The sequence below is a fragment of the Vombatus ursinus genome, unplaced genomic scaffold (assembly GCF_900497805.2).
Source record: "Vombatus ursinus unplaced genomic scaffold, bare-nosed wombat genome assembly UNPS02005286.1, whole genome shotgun sequence".
NCBI lineage: Eukaryota > Metazoa > Chordata > Mammalia > Diprotodontia > Vombatidae > Vombatus > Vombatus ursinus.
In genome coordinates, this window is record NW_020945064.1 from 16,516,608 (window position 1) to 16,533,058 (window position 16,451).

The following is a 16,451-nucleotide window of genomic DNA, read 5'->3' on the forward strand; positions in this document are numbered from 1 at the left end:
GACTGTGTTTTTATCTCTTTGTGTCCCCAGTGCTTATCATAGTATCTGAAATACAGTAAACTCTTAGTAAATGCCGGTTGATGATAATACTAAAGCGAACATGTGTAATGTATAAAGCACATCCTTGCTTATTGTGGGACAAACTTTATTTTTTGTTTAAATTTTCTTTAAAATTATTTTTGTAAGAATTTATCTGTTGTACCAGATATCAACCTGTATTATAAAGTGGTAATTATCAAAACTAAGAAATCAGTTTGGCTAAGGAATACAGTATTGAATTAGTGGAATAGAATAAGTACACAATACATTGTAGTAAATGACCATATTAATCCAATGTTTGACAAATCCAAAGATCCAAGCTTTTGGGACAAAAACTCATTATTTGATAACAATTGCTGGCAAAACTGGAAAACAGTATGGCAGAAACCAAATATAGACCAACATTTCACACCATATAGCAAGATAACATCAAAATGGGTGCATGATTTACACTTAAAGGGTGATAACATAAGCCAATTAGGAGAGCATAGAATAGTTTACCTGTCAAATCTATGGATAAGAGAAGCATTTAGGACCAAATAATACATAGAGAGCATTATGAAATGTAAAATGGATCATTTTGAGTATATAAAATTTAAAAAGTTTTGCACAAACAAAACCAATGCAACCAAAATTAGAAGGAAAGCAGAAAACTGGGGGAAATTTTTAGAGCAAGTATCTCATTTCTCAAATATATAGAGAACTGAATCAAATTTATAAGAACACAAATCATTCCCCAATTGATAGATACTCGGATATGTTCAAAGGATATGAACAGGCAGTTTTCAGACAAAGAAATTAAAGCTATCTATAGTCATATGAAAAAAATGTTCTAAATCACTATTGATTGGAGAAATGCAAATTAAAATAACTTTGAGGTACCACCTCACACCTCTCAGACTGGCTAATATGACAAAAAAGAAAAATGATAAATGTTGGAGGGGATATGGGAAAACTGGGACACTAATGCACTGTTGTAGTAAACTGATCCAATCATTCTGAAGAAGAATTTGGAACTATACCCAAAGGGCTATAAAACTGTGCATACGATCCAGCAACACTATTGCTAGGTCTGCATCCCAAAGAGATTTCAGAAAAAGGGAAAAGGATCTATTTATACAAAAATATTTATAGCAGCTCTTTTTGTAGTAGCTAAGAATTTGAAATTGAGGGGCTGCCTATTAATTGGGGAATGGCTGAACAAGTTGTGGTATATGATTGTAATGGAATATTATTGTGCTATAAGAATGACAAGCAGGATGATTTCAGAAAAACCTGAAAAGATGTACATGAACTGATACCAAGTGAAGTGAGCAGAATGGCAAACCAGTCCATTATCTTTGCTAAGAAAACCCTAATTGGAGTCACAAAGAGTCAGACACGACTGAAACAACTGAACAACTGTGTTAAGCTCTGAGGATACAAAGAAAGGCAAAAACCAAAAGCCAAAAAAAAACCCCCATGATATTCCATGCTCTCAAGAAACTGACAGTCTAGGGGCAGCTAGGTGGTGCAGTGGATAGAGCTCCAACCTTCAAGTCAGGAGGACCTGAGTTCAAATCTGGCCTCAGACACATAACACTCACTAGCTGTGTGACCCTGGGCAAGTCACTTAACCCTAATTGTCTCACCAAAAAAAAAAAATGAGAAAAAAGAAACTGACAGTCTAGTGAACAAAACTAGGACAGTGTATAATAACAACAACATTATGGAGAAAAATATAGTACACGGTAACAGCAACATTGTATGTGAAAAATTGTAAATGATTCAAGACAATCCCAAAGGACTCATGATGAAAAATGCTATCTGATTCCAGAGAAAGAATTGATGTTGTCTGAATACAAACTGAAGCATGCTATTTTTCCTTCCTTCTTTCCTTTCTTGCTCTTTCTTTCTTTCTTTCTTCTTTCCTTCCTTCCTTCTTTTTGTTCAAGTCTTCTTGCACAAAATGACTAATATGGAAATGTTTTAAATGATTGTACATGTATACCTATATCAGATTGCTTACCATCTCAGAAGGGAAGAGGAGAGATAGAATTTGGAACTCAAAACTTTTAAAAAAAGAATGTTAAAAATTGTTTTTATATCTAACTGCGGAAGAAATAAAATACTGTCTTCAAAAAGAATTTGTCCCGTTACCCCTTCTCTCAAGAAAAATAAAAGCAAATGCCTCATAACAAATATATATATATATATATAGTCCAGCAAAACATCTTCCCACATTAACCATCTCTGACGATATGTCTCATTCTGCATTTTAAGGCTACCAGCTCTCTGGCAGGAAGTGGGTGACATGATTCATCTTCAGTCCTCTGGACTCCTGGTTTATCATTGCATTATTCAGAATTCTAATATCTTTCAAGTTGTTTTTCTCCAGAATGTTGTTGTCATTATACACTGTCCTAGTTTTGTTCACTAGACTGTCAGTTTCTCGAGAGCATGGAATATCATGGGTTTTTTTTTTGGCTTTTGGTTTTTACCTTTCTTTGTATCCTTGGAGCTTAACACAATTGTTCAATTGTTTCAGTTGTGTCTGACTCTTTGTGACCCCATTTAGGGTTTTCTTAGCAAAGATAATGGACTAGTTTGCCATTTCCTTTTCCAGCTCAGATGAAGAAATTAAGGCAGACGGGGTTAAGTGACTTGCCCAGAGTCACACAGCTAGTAAGTGTCTGAGGCTGGATTTGAACTCAGATTTTCCTGACTGCTGGCCCAGTACTCTATTTACTGCACCACCTAGCTGTGCAGTACTTGGCACATAGTAGGTGTTTAATAAATACTTGATTGCTCCCCACTTGGTTTCCAGTTTGGGGTTATAACAAAAAGAGCTGCTATGAGTATTCTTGTTGTGAACCCCATGAACCCCAATTTATTATATAAGAGAGAAATGAAATTGGGGTACATGTGTCCACAGTTTAATTTCTCTCAAGCTGGCTTGACATGAATTGCATGGGAGTTCAGTCCAAAACTGAGTCCCCTTAAGGGGACCAGTTCAGAACTGGTTCCTTTGGGGATTTGGGGATACAGTCTTATATGTCCTTCAAAGAACAGGTGTTCCCAAGGGGTGCCAATCAACCGGGATTGATCAACACACTAGGAGGTGGGTCAAATTAAACCGAGGTCCTGAGTACGTGCTTTAGATCATTTAGTCCACAGGGACTAAATCACCCTCCATCAAATGAAATTCCACCTCTAGTCTTGAGAGTCTGTCTCTACCCAAAACTGAGTAGTATAAAATCAATTCAGGCCTGAGTTGGAGTATGACCAAGATAAGAAGATTCACTGCTGGCAGGGGGGGAGCTCTGAGTCTCCAAGATACAGGTTACCAAGAGAAATCATTTTTAACATGGGGTCCCTTTTTTTTTCTTTCTTTTTCTTTCTTTGATCCCTTTAGGGTATAAGCCAAGTAGAGGTATATTGGGTCGAAGGGAATGTAATAATAATAATAATAGCTAACATTTACATAGCACTTACTATGTGCCAGGCACTGTGCTAAGTGCTTTGTAATTACTAAACCATTTGATTCTCGCAACAACCCTGAGAGGTAGGTGCTATTATTATCTCCATTTTATGGATGAGGAAACTAAAGCAGATAGAGAGGTTTAGTGATTTAACCAGGGTCATACAGCTAGGAAGTGTCTGAGGACAGATTTGAACTCAGTTCTTCCTAACTCCAGGGGCATACTAGAGAAGGAAATGGCAAACTATTTCAGTAAAATCTGCCAAGAAAAGCCCATGAACAAAGTCCAAAGGATCATGTAGAGTCAGACACAAGTGAATGACCAAACAACAATACAGCAATTTCCTGTCTCCAGGCCCAGCTTTCCATCCACGGCTCCACCTAGCTTCCTCCCTACATATGTTTGCTTGCTCAGTCCAAGAGGGGAGGTCATGGACAATGTTCTTTCTTTTTTCCTTTCTTTTTTTTTAAGTTTATTTTTATTTATTTTAAACATTCTTTTCTTTTTAAAATTTGAGTTCCAAATTCTCTCCCTCCCTTCTACCCCCACTGAGAAGGCAAGAAATATGATATTAATTATACATGAGAAATCATGCAAAACATATTTCCATATTAGCCATATTTCCCCACTAAAGCAAGAAAAATAAAGAAAGTGAAGAAATGATAGTTCAGTTTGCACTCAGAGTTCATCAATTCTCTCTCTGGAAATGGATAGCATTTTTTAAAATCATGAGTCCTTGGGAATTGTCTTGAATCATGGTGTCGATCAGAGTAGCCAAGTCTTTCACAGTTGATCATCATTACAACATTGCTGTTACTATGCATAATGATTTCCAGGTTCTTCTCACTTTACTTTGCATCAGTTCATATAGGTCTTTCCATGTTTTTCTAAAACCAATCCCTCATCACTTCCCATGGCACAATAGTGCTCCATCTCCATCATGTGTCACAACTTGCTTGGCCATTCCCCAATTGATGAGCATCCCCTCAATTTTCAATTCTTTGCCACCATAAAAAGAGCTGCTATGTATATTTTTGTACATATAGGTCCTTTTCCTTTTTCTTTGACCTCTTTGGGATGTAGCCCTAGTAGTGGTATTGATGGGTCAAAGGGTATGCACAGTTTTATAGCCTTTTGGGCATAGTTCCAAATTGCTCTCCAAGGGGGCATCTAGGTGGTGCAGTGGATAGAGCACCAGCGCTGAAGTGAGGATGACCTGAGTTCAAATCCGGCCTCAGACCAAATGCTTGACACTTACTAGTTGTGTGACCATGGGCAAGTCACTTAACCCCAATTGCCTAAAAAACAAACAACAAAAACAAACCAAATTGCTCTCCAAAATGGTTGGACCAGGTCACAACTCCACCAACAGTTTATTAATGTACCTATTTTCCCTGCATTCTCTTAAGCATTTGTCATTTCTGATAGGTGTGAGGTGGTACCTCAGAGTCGTTTTAATTTGCATTTCTCTAATCAGTAGTGATTTAGAATATTTTTCCCCCCAAAGGACTATAGAAAGCTTTTATTTCTTCTGAAAATTGTCTGTTCATATCATATGACCATTTATCATTTGGGGAATGGCTTTTATTTTTATAAATTTTACTCAGTTCTATACTCAGTGTATATTACTCAGTACATATTTAAGAAATGAGGTCTTCATTAGAGAAACTTGCTGTCAAATTTTTTGGTATTACTTCATTCTAACTGAATGTGTATATATTCTTCCTTCTTTGAACCAACTGTAATGAGAATGAGGTTCAAGTTTTGCCTGCTACTATCCCACCCCTTATTTTCTCTTTCATTGTAAAAGTTTTACATGAGAAAATTTTCCCTATTCTACCTCTCCTTTCCCCTTCCTCCCAATCAAACAGGGGTGGGGAACCTGCCCCCTTGAGGCCACATGTGGCCCTCTAGGTCCTCAAGTGTGACTCTTTGACTGAATTCAAACTTTACTGAAGAAATACCCTTAATAAAAAGATTTGTTCTATAAAGTTTGGACTCTGTCAAAGGGCCACACCCAAGGACCTAGAAGGCCACATGTGACCTCAAGGCCACAGGTTCCCCACCCCTGTCCCAGTGGTTCCCTCTTTCTTCCCCCTATATATTTTTTTTTTTTTGGAGAACATTCCAACATAATACAAAGAAAGTCAAAAAGCAGCTCCTGTTCTCAGGGAGCCCCCAGTCTAATAGAGGAGACAACATATATTCAAAGAGTCCTCTTTGAAGGCGTGTGTGATATAAGTGTCCATATATTTTAAAAACATTCTTATAGTATTTAGTTCCAACCTGCGCTTAAAACCGTCATATGGACATCTCTATTTATTTACAACACAGGCCTTACCATAGTAAATGCCAATATATAAATCATTTGGAAAATTATCCATAACTTGCTAATAGAAGATGCCTAGCTTCTTAGGGCTCCTGCTGAGGTCCTTCACCAACTTCTGCTGGCAGAAATAAAGTAGGCGTTTCATCAGTTCATTGGTACAGGGCGTGGGTATTGGTTATTGAAGGCTGCAGGTGGGTAATCAAGTCCAATCCAACTCTTGACCAATGGAACCTTGAAATGCTGGTGGAGCATGGGCAAGAGAGCCCTCTCAAACCACTCAACCAACTGAAGCTTTGGCAGTGTCTCTTTCTACATATACATATATGTGTATATATATGTATACACATATATATACACATATATTTTTATTTTGTTAAATATTTCCCAATTACATGTAAAATTTTTTTTAACATTCATTTAACAAAATTTTGAGTTCCAAATTCTTTCCCTACCTCCTGTCCTTCCCCTACCCTTTGAGAAGGCAAGCAATATGATATCACTTGTATGTGTGAAGTCATGCAAAACATATTTCCATATTAACCATGTTGCAAAATAAAACATACAAAGCAAGAAAAATAAAGGAAGTTAAAACTCTGCACACAGAGTACTTTCTCTGAGGGTAGATGGCATTTTTCATCACGGAATTTGAATTGTCTGATCATTGTACAATCACAGTAGCTAAGTCTTTCACAGCTGATCATTGTTACAATATTGCTGTTACTGTGTGCAACATTCTCCTGGTTCTGCTCATTTCACTTTTCACCAGTTCACATATATCTTCTCAGGTTTTTCCAGCAGTGTCTTTCTAATGCTATTGAGAAGGTCACAGTGAATAACAGATGTTCCAGGATGAAAAGGCAACAGGGAATAATGGATGTTCCAGGGTGAGATTGTGGCTGAGACATGGTGGCTGCAAAGTCTAGAAAGTCAGAAGCACTGTGGGGAGGGCAAGGACTTGAATTGGAGAGGAGACTTAGATTTACATCCTGATACATCTTGGTAGTGACCATGGAAAAATCGCTGAACCTGTCAATGCCTCCAGGCAACTCAGATATTATAAGTAGCAAATATGAAATCACAGTCAGGATAAAAATTGAAAAAAAAAAACAAATAAAAGAGATCAATGTTCAGTTTTCCACCCTTTCCTTTTCTTACCCTTTCTTGATGTGTTATGCATGTTTTATAGGGATAATCAGGCAAAAGATTTTAATTTGGGCTTGTGTACATAAAACCTTTACCAGTACTCCATTCCCCTGCTGCTAGTGCTCCCCTCCTCCATTAACTTGTATTTCTTCTGCATATATTCATGGAATAGGGGACTGGCCAATGAGGGCTCAGACCTAGAGGCATGTGCATTTGGTGATCCTACTTATGAAAGTGGATGATGACATGGAATAGAGGGATTGGGTTTTCAGAGGACCTCACAGTCTCCAGAGCACTTCTCAAAGTAACCAGGAGTTCACCTGATCATCCTCTTAATAATAATAGCTAACATTTATATAGCATTTACTATATGCCAGACACTTTACAATGATCATCTTATTTGATCTTTACAACAAGCCTAGTGCTCTTATTATCCTCATTTCATGAAGCAGAATTTGAACTCAGGTCTTTCTGACTCCAGACCCAGAGCTCTATCCACTGCACCACCTAGCTGCCCCCATATAAATTTGTTATTATTTTTCCAGTTACTATTTGCTGGAAAATGGTATTTCTGAAGTATTTTCACAGAGATAGTGGGACTGAATATTTGAAATTGGGCTGTCCCAAAAAATCCAGGATGTTTAGAAAAAAACATCCAAACCCTCATATACCCTTCTTATACTACTCCCCAATTTCCCCATTCCCATTTCCCTTGGGGCTGAAAATAGCCCTAGCCTCTCCACCATTTTACATTGGTCCCATTTCATGAAGGGACTCTCTTGACATTATTGGGGCTCCTTTATATCCCAAGGATCTCTGAGTGAGGGGGTCAACCTTGGAAGCTAGGAGGACCCTAGGTCCCCAACCCCCTTCAGAAGATCTGAGTGGATAAGGTGTGGCCAAGAACAAATGGTTAGGGTCTATTAGCGGCAATGAGGAAGGCAGCCCTGAAAGCTTTTTAATCTAGGGTTGCTGAGCTTCAGCTCCAGGACATTCAATCACTGGATGGCATGTCCTGTTCTATTTCTATTTCCTTAACTTCCAGGAAAACCTGCTAGGGTTGGGGGACAGGGGAGCGTGCTAGTGGTTAATGAGGATGGCAGTGGGTGTGTTCCCTAGCACACAATTGGTGCTTCATCAGACCCTTTCCCCTACCTCCCCCCAAGGTTTTTCTCTCTCTCAATGGGGGACAACAGTTTTCTCTCATCTGTTTTCCTGGAAGCTGAGAAAATGGAACAGGCTGCACAGGGCCCTGATTACAAAGCTCGGATATAGAGTGGGTGGACAGCTCTGCGGCCACAAATTAAAAAGCTCTTTGCTGCTTGCCTGCCTTGTTACTCCTAATCACTTCTATGGCCTCTACTCTGCTATCCTACTCCCTTTCCAACCCTCCCCACCCTCCCCCCTGCTCCATAGTCCAGAGAAACATGACCATTCCCTATTTGCCTAGCCCCTTCCTTTTCATCCAAAGGAGGAGTGGAACACCCTGGACTCCTCTTTGTCATAGGTTCTTAGGCTGAACCCCAAGTTGGCTGAACCCTTATCCTTGGTTCAGGTCACCTAGGGCTTTGAAAGCTGAGATGAGGAAGGCCCCTTTGCTTCAGATCTCAAGGGGGTAGCTCCCTGGTGCCAGTGCCTGTACTGCTCACCCTAGGACACCACCCCACCCGCAGTGCTGGGGACAGAGAGGGCGGGGATCTTTGAGAACAATGTCTCTGGCTCAGGGATGACCCCCCCATTCCCCCATCCCACCAAGCAGTCATGTGGTCTACTTCTTCATTAGGACCTGGATATATAAGCAGGGGGGCCGCTGGAAGGGCAGCTGGAAGAGGATATCTCCAAGGAAAGGGACAAGGACAAATTCATAGGCGGTGAGACCCCCCAGGCTTGAGCCTCTTAAATTCTTCATCGGGAGGGAATGGCCTGTGGGACCCCAGCCCCATTATTGCTATCTGGGAGCCTATGTAGGGAAAGGGTGGTGACTTCTTCAGAGAGAGAAGACTGTCACTCAGGGTAAGGGTCAGGGGACAGTGGAGGGGGTGGCATGAGGTGAATGTCTGGGAGGTCAAAGGGATGAGGGGACGGGTATTGGGGACTAAGTGCTGCAAACTGGAAATATGTGAAGAGTTATGAGACTCAGGAGCCCCTGCAGCACAGGGTAAGTCCATGTTTTCCCAATGCCTGTGCCAGACCATGTTGAATGCTTTGCTGCTGAGCTGGGCCATGCTGCAGGGATTGTCTACCACCTTGGGTACCCAGCCCACTCAGCAATACCCAGAGGCCATCGTCTCCAGACTGAGTAGGTCAAGTCAGGCTCTGTACCCTGGGCTCTTGCACTCAGCCCCTGCCGCCTCTCTGGGACTTTCAGGTCAGTAATGAAACCTGGGGAGTTATAAACAACCAAGGGACCAAAGATTTCCTTCTGAAGCTCACAGAGCCAGCAAAGTTTTTCCCAAGGCTGGTGTCCACCCACCTGAGAAGCTTGAAAAGACCTCTGAGATAATTTAGTCCAATTCCATCATTTCACAGAGAATGAAACACACTTGTCCAAGATTAGCTAGGTAGTAAGTAGAATAGTTGGGAACTGAACCCAGGTCTCCTCTGCCTCCAAGCCCAGTACTCTTTCCACCGAACCATGTTGGAATTAGGGACTGTAGCCCATCTTTAGAACTAAGCCCTATTTCCTCCTGGTGCTGGATTCCATGTCCTACCCCCCACACTCCTTTTCATTCTCCCTAAATTTTGCCCAATCTCCCACTCCAGGGATCCTCTAGTAGGATGGGCTGGACCGGATTAGGTAAGCTGCTGCTTTCCCTTCACCTCTTCTCTACCTGCCAGGCCCCGGTATACAGCCAGAACTGGAGCAGATGGCATCAAAGCTGGCAGAAGAATCCCTCATGCAAGACACTGAGGCTCTGGCACCCAGGGTAAGTATCCCTGCAGGAAAGGAAGAAAGTCACAAGAGGCAAACTCCTGGCAGAAGGGAGAAAACACTTAATTTCTTCAGCCTCTCTCCTCCTAAGGTCACAGAACTTAGATTAGGGAAAGATCTTAAAGACTGTCTAGACCTACTCCTTCTTGACAGATGAAGAAATTAAGTCTCAGAGAGATTAAATTACTTGCCTGAATTCACACAGATAGTAAGAGAAAATACAGTGTAATGGAAAGAATGCTGGAGTCAGGAGAGACCTGAATTGAAATCCTTCCTCCCATATTTACTAAGCACATAGTAGGTCCCTAATAATTTAATACTTGTTGAATTGAATTGTATCCAGTAATTCCTACTTCACAGTTTTGTTGTAAAATACAAATGTTAATGAAGGTGAAGTGTTTTGTACATCTTAAAAGCTCTGGTAAAGTCAGCTCTCACTAAGCAGCAAAATCAGGATTTGAGCAAAGGCCTTCAACAAGGGAAAAGGCTGATGGAGCTCTAGAGGGAGAATAGAGATGTTTCATGTTCCAGCAGCCTTTTCCCCAGAATCTTAGCATTTCAGAACTAAACCAAGAATCGCTACCACCCCACTGTTTTCAGGTAAAATAGGAGTCAGAGGTCCTCCTGGGTTATAATCTTCCCTTTGAAACTTACTAGCTGTTTTGCCCTGGGTAAATCACCCTCTCTGGGTATTTTCCCAGTTGCGAAATGAGGGAAGTGGAAGTTTTTAACTAGATGAGTCCCTTCCAGTTCTAAATCTCATAATGATAAACCTAGAAATGCTAGGGTCACGTTTTTTTCTCTTCCCCTCGAAATTTGAGGAGACTCCACGAGGGGTGATGCGTGGTGGTAATGGGCATCCTTTGGGGACTCGAGGGCAGTGAGCTCACTGCCAGGCTGGTATGGAAGCTTGAGCGTCAGAACCCTCCCGTCTCCTTCCTCCGCAGATGCCGGGTCCGATGAGCCGCGAAGATCGCTCCCCGCGCCGCTGTGTTCGCCTCCTTGAGTCCTGCCTGGGTCACCAGGTTCCCTGCTGCGACCCGTGCGCCACCTGTTACTGCCGCTTCTTTAACGCCTTCTGCTACTGCCGCAAGATCAGCACCAACTACCCTTGTAGCCACAATTAGCTGGGCTAGGCTGAGGGACAGAGGGAAGCCAAATATGTACAAGCACCAATAAAGGCTCCCTAGAGCAAAGCTGGAAACCCGTGGCTATGCCGCTTTTTCTTAATTCAGGATCCAGGGGTTCTGGCCAAAACAAGATCAAACTTTGCGCTCAGGCCTGTAGCTCGGGAACTCTGGCCGCAGAGGCAGGGCGCTGACTTGAGCTTTTCCGATTGGCAAACAGGACTGGGGATGGGTAGATGGGGAACAGGCACTATCTCAGCTGGGGGCAACCTTCCTGAAACAGATCCTTGTCCACACAGTTCTCCTTGCCTGCACATCACCTCTTCTGATTTAGCCAATAACAACCACTCGAATTTCCAGAGTTTAAGGTTTCCAAAATACTCCATCAAAAACCAAAAACACCTTTGGGAAGGAGAGGTAGTATAATTATCTCCATTTTACAAATGAGAAAGATAAGGTTCAGGGAAGTTAGTATGCCATTTGGGTGAGATTCAAACCCACCACATTCTAACCGACTAGATGCCTTTTCCCTAACTGCACACTTAGCCCTCTACCTACCCACCTCACTTCTCCCACAAACTTAGCACATCAGCACCTTGGCCTTCCTCTTCCCAGCACTTGAAGAAAAGTGTATCTATGTATTTATTAAGAGCCTTCGATCTTGACCAATAGCATTGGGTGCACCAGGAGAGATACAAACATGACCTATAGAAACTAATCTACTACAGATTTGGAAGGGACCTCAAAGGCTATGTAATCAAACTCCTAACCCCCTCCACAACATCCTTGACAAGTTGTCATCCAGCCTTTGCTTGCAGCTGGGTGACACAGTGAGTAGAGCACAGGACTTGGGAATCAGCAAGAACTAAGTATTTAGTTCAAATACTGACTCAGACACTCCTCAGCTGTGTATGACCATGGGCACGGCAGTTCTCTGCCTCAACTGACTCAGCTGTAAAATGGGGTTAACAATAGCACCTAACTCAAGAGTTATGGTGTGGACAAAATGAGATAATACTGGCAAAGTGCTTTGCAAACCTTAAAGAACTATTGAAGTAGTTCTTCAAATATGTGAAGGCATCTAGAATGTAAAGAGCTATTAAGACAGTTCTTCAAATATGTGTAGGCATCTAGAATGTCTTTTTTTTTTTTGGAGTTGGGGGGAAGTTAGTAAAATTTTATGGAGACCAGTGACCTTTTCCCACAGAATCAATATCAGAGCCGAGGGGGACCTTTAAAGGTCACATCTGGGAAGGAGCCTTAAGAGAGAAAGTCATGGCTGGAAGGCACATTTTTCTTGCCCAAACCTCTCATTTTACAGCTGAAGACACTGAGGCTCAGAGAGGGAAGGGGTCTTGCCCGGGACCACACAGCTAGTCATTGGCAGCGCTGGAACTAGAAGTCAGGCTTCCTAATAACCGGTACTGCGAGCTTTCCATTACTCCAGGAGGCCTTTCTCGCTCCCTCCAGGTTGGGGGGAGTGGAGGTCGGGGCGGGGGCAGAGAGAGGAGAATTAATTGAATTAGCACCCCTCCCCACACACCCCGGGAGGTAGGGAGAACGACGAAGCTCCTTCAACACACAGCGCCTGGGGAGGAGGGGACGCCCAGGTTAGAGACCTCAGCAGTCCCTGCCCGCAACCCCCTTCCACGGTTCAGTGCCACTGATCTCCAGCTGGGAACTAGCACCGTAGCTCACGAACTTCCGCGCACGCGCAATGAGGCATTCGTTGTGTCCATGCGCACTAGCTCTCGTGAAGCCAAGCGTCGTCGTAAGCCAATAGTTCTCCTCGGCCCTGGGTCATGTGATCGGGGTGGGGGATTGTCATCTGACTCGGCTGTCAGTGCCGACGCCCTGGCGACGCGTCACCTGATCCGTGGGGGCGGGATCACATGCCCGGTCCGGTTCCGGTTCGGCAGTAGTTCCCCCCCCTTAAACTCATCGAGTCCCTGGAGACGCCGCTGCCACGATGTCTGCTTTCCCCGAGCTCTACTTCAACGTGGACAATGGCTACTTGGAGGGCTTGGTCCGGGGCCTCAAGGCCGGGGTGCTGAGCCAGTCGGATTACGTCAACCTGGTGCAGTGCGAGACGCTCGAGGGTGAGCGGGGCCCGCCCGGGCCAGGGGGGAGCGCGAGGCTGGGCCCGCCGCGGGGAAGGACGGGGAAGGCGAGGGCTCGCTGCCCGGCCAGGAGCAGGGCCCTCGGGGGTACACCCGGGGGCCCCGGACCAGGCTCGGCCCCGCACGGAGCCCAGGCCGCGCTGCCCGCGCACTCTTCGCTGGGGTGCTAAAGGGAGTCGGGCCGGGGAAGAAGAGGAGGCGCCCCTGGGAGCTGAAGGGGCTTCGCCTTCGCCGGGGTCAGGCCGAGGGGGAACCGAGGCCCCAGTGGGGAGCACACTCAAGGTTTAGAGGGCTCTGGGGTGGGCTGTGGAGAGTGGGGTCGTGGGAAGACCTGGAAGGTTTATCGAGCTTCGCACCTGGACCTGGGAGGAAAGGGTGGACGTGGGGATGGAGCTGGGGTTCGCCGCCTGCTCGGATTGCCACATCTGCTCAGCCGAGCCCATCTCGTCTGGGCAGCTTCCTTCATCTTCCTGTAGCCAGCTCTGCCTAGCAGGTGGAAGAGGCTTTCCTCATCTTCTCCCGCCCCCATCACCAGCCACCTCCTCCCTTCCTCCTTTCTCTGGCTCAGTGTAACCTTAATTCCAACCCGCCATCCTCCGATAAATAAAACTCAAGACTGTCTAGCACCTTAATCGAGGAGGCCGCTGTCCAGCACCGGAGTGTGAGGAACGGGAAATGGGAGGAGTTTTCGAGAAATGGGTCTGTGTTGGTGGCATCACGTTGTGGGAGGAACATGAGCCACGTTGGTGTTGGTTTCGGGAAGACTGACTTAGGGATTGAAACCCCTGGAAAATGTAAGACTGTAAGTTGAACTCTTGCCGAATTCCTTCAAAGGGCAAATATTCAAGATATTCCTTAGAGGCAGTGTGTATGTGTGGCTCTCCTGGGAGTGTGAGTGTGTGGAGACCCTCCCTGGTTACTTCATAGTTTCTGGAGTGGGCTGCTGGGAGAGGGAGGTTGCTGCCTACTGGAGCTAAAATTGCAATAAATAAATAAACAAATAAAGACCTTCGGGCAATATGCAAATAATTTCCATACCCTATCCCATTGCCAGTGTAAATGAATGACTCTGCCTCTTGCCTTTTCCTTCTCCCCCGCTTCACACTCACCTCCAAGGCGGATTATTTTGTGATTTCTTTTCCACTTTTTCTGTCTTTTAACTATTTCAATCTGATTTTGTCTAGATAAGATTGGAGGTGGGGTGGGAACAGGGTATTTTTGTCCTTATTTATCTAGAGATTTTCCATTTCTGGAGTCCTTTTCATTAAGATCCATTTTTAAAAAGAGTCTTTGATGAACCACAAAGTGAACAAATGTCTTCAAGGACTCACTATTATTTCTGGGACAAAATGTAATCTGTATAGTCTGGCATTTACAGACCTTCAAAATCTGGTGACAACCTTCTTTTCTAGTTCCAGCCAAATTGGGAGCTACTAATTATTCCTTGAACTAGGCATTCCAGCTCCCATTTCTGTGCTTTTGAACAGGCATCTTCTCACCTTTGCCTCAGAATCCTTGGCTTCCTTCAAATTGCCACATCTTACAGGAAGCCTTTTCTGTTTCCCTCATTTGTTAGGGTTCCCTCAGTAACAGCTTAACTCTCTAACCTTAGAAGCAGCTCAGTGTCACTGTGGATTAGAGCACTGGCCCTGGAGTCAGGAAGATCAGAGTTCAAATCCAGAATCATACACTTATTAGCTGTGTGACCCTAGGCAAGTCACTTAACCTCTGTTTGCCTCAGTTTCCTCAACTGTAAACTGGAGATAATAAGAGCCCTTACCTCACAAGTTGTTGTGAGGATCAAATGAGATAATATTTGCATAGCATTTAGCATAGTGCCTGGCACAATGAGTGCTAGATAAATGCTTAATTCCTTCCCCCTCTCCCTCTTTAGATTACCTTATATTTACTTATCTGTATGCCTGCGGTAACTTCCCCATAGAGTGTAAGCTTCCTGAGGACAAAGACTATATCATGTTTGTCTCATTTTCCACAAACGCGTATTATGCTCAGCATCCAGCATAGTGCCTCACACTTCTTTTCAGTCAGCCGCCCAGGTTCAAATCACCAGACATCCTGGGCTCTTCCCCTCCCCCAATGCAGCCACTTTTCAAATCTCCCAGATGCCACCTCCACAAAACTGCAGAATTGCCATCTACCATGTGACTGTGTCCTGCCTTTCCTGAACTATTGTACTCACTTTTCATCTCAGCCTTTTCCTGCCAGACTGGTGACGTTTGCTCCTTGTACTTGCATTCTGTGTACCTTTGGTACTTTTGCACTGCTACCCGCTAAGCCTGGAATGTGCTCCCTTCTGGGGAGCTCTTGGTACCCCTAGTTCCCTACAGGGCTCAACTTAGGTTCCCCATCCTACATGAGCCATCTCATGAATTCCTCCCTCCTCTTAATGTTCCCACCCCAGGCTGACTTTGTACTTACTTACCTGTATACGTATGTTTTTCCCCCAGTACAATGCAAGGTCCTTGAGGACAGGGATTGGATTTGTCTTTGTATCCTCAGTGCCTCGAAGAGTACCTTGCACACAGTAGGCACTTAATGTTTGTTATAGATAATTAATAAAATGTTTTAACTGTGGGATGGGCAGTGTAGTATGCTGGAAAGAGCTGAGTTTGGAGTGAGGAGATAGTTCAAATTCTGATATCTATTCCTATAGGCAAGTTAACCTGTCTGTGCCTTAGTTTCCTCATCTGTGAAATGGAGAGTATAGTTGTACTGCCTACCTTACAGGGTTATTGCAAAGCTTTGTGAACATTAAATCACTATATAAATGTGTTCTCATTATGTTCTCAACAATCTACAGGTGGCTCAGAAGGGATCTTTGGACCTAATGAAAGATTCCTAATGGCTACCGCCATCCAGCAGCAGATAGACCCTTCTATACCTCTACAACATTTCTTCTAGACCAGGGATGGGGAACCTGTGGCCTCAGGCCCACATGTGGCCCTCTATGTCCTCAAGTTTGGCCCTTTGACTGAATCCAAACTTCACAGAACTAATTTCCTTAGTAAAAGGATTTGTTCTGTAAAACTTGGACTCAGTCAAAAGACCATACCCAAGGTTCTTTACCCCAGTGTTAGACCCACAACCACTTACTTTAGCACTCTTTCTCTCTGCCGTGGGTTGGGGTTTGCTTTCTCCTCCTCCTTACCACAGGTAATGCTAATGTAGTGATGCCCTTATTACTAGCCTTCTCTCACATTAAATCTCACACCATTGCTGAGCAACATCGAAGACTGCTAAGATCTTTTTCTTCTCTCTATTTTCTTCACCCTCCGGCAA

General features: G+C 43.8%; 2 protein-coding genes across 2 annotated transcripts in view; both read left to right on the forward strand.

Annotated features, from left to right (window-relative positions):
* The first annotated feature begins 9,046 nt into the window (after positions 1-9,046).
* On the forward strand, positions 9,047-11,315 carry AGRP (agouti related neuropeptide). Its single transcript, XM_027846136.1, has 3 exons — positions 9,047-9,340; positions 9,811-9,899; positions 10,852-11,315. Exons 1-3 carry the CDS (start codon positions 9,139-9,141, stop codon positions 11,029-11,031), a joined length of 471 nt encoding a protein of 156 aa, XP_027701937.1. The 5' UTR covers positions 9,047-9,138; the 3' UTR covers positions 11,032-11,315.
* Positions 11,316-12,855: 1,540 nt separating this feature from the next.
* Positions 12,856-16,451, forward strand: part of ATP6V0D1 (ATPase H+ transporting V0 subunit d1) — a 101,157-nt gene continuing 97,561 nt past the window's right edge. The window contains exon 1 of the mRNA XM_027847014.1: positions 12,856-13,130. Within this exon, the coding sequence (XP_027702815.1) occupies positions 13,001-13,130 (130 nt within the window). The 5' untranslated portion in view covers positions 12,856-13,000. The remainder of the gene's footprint in view (positions 13,131-16,451) is intronic.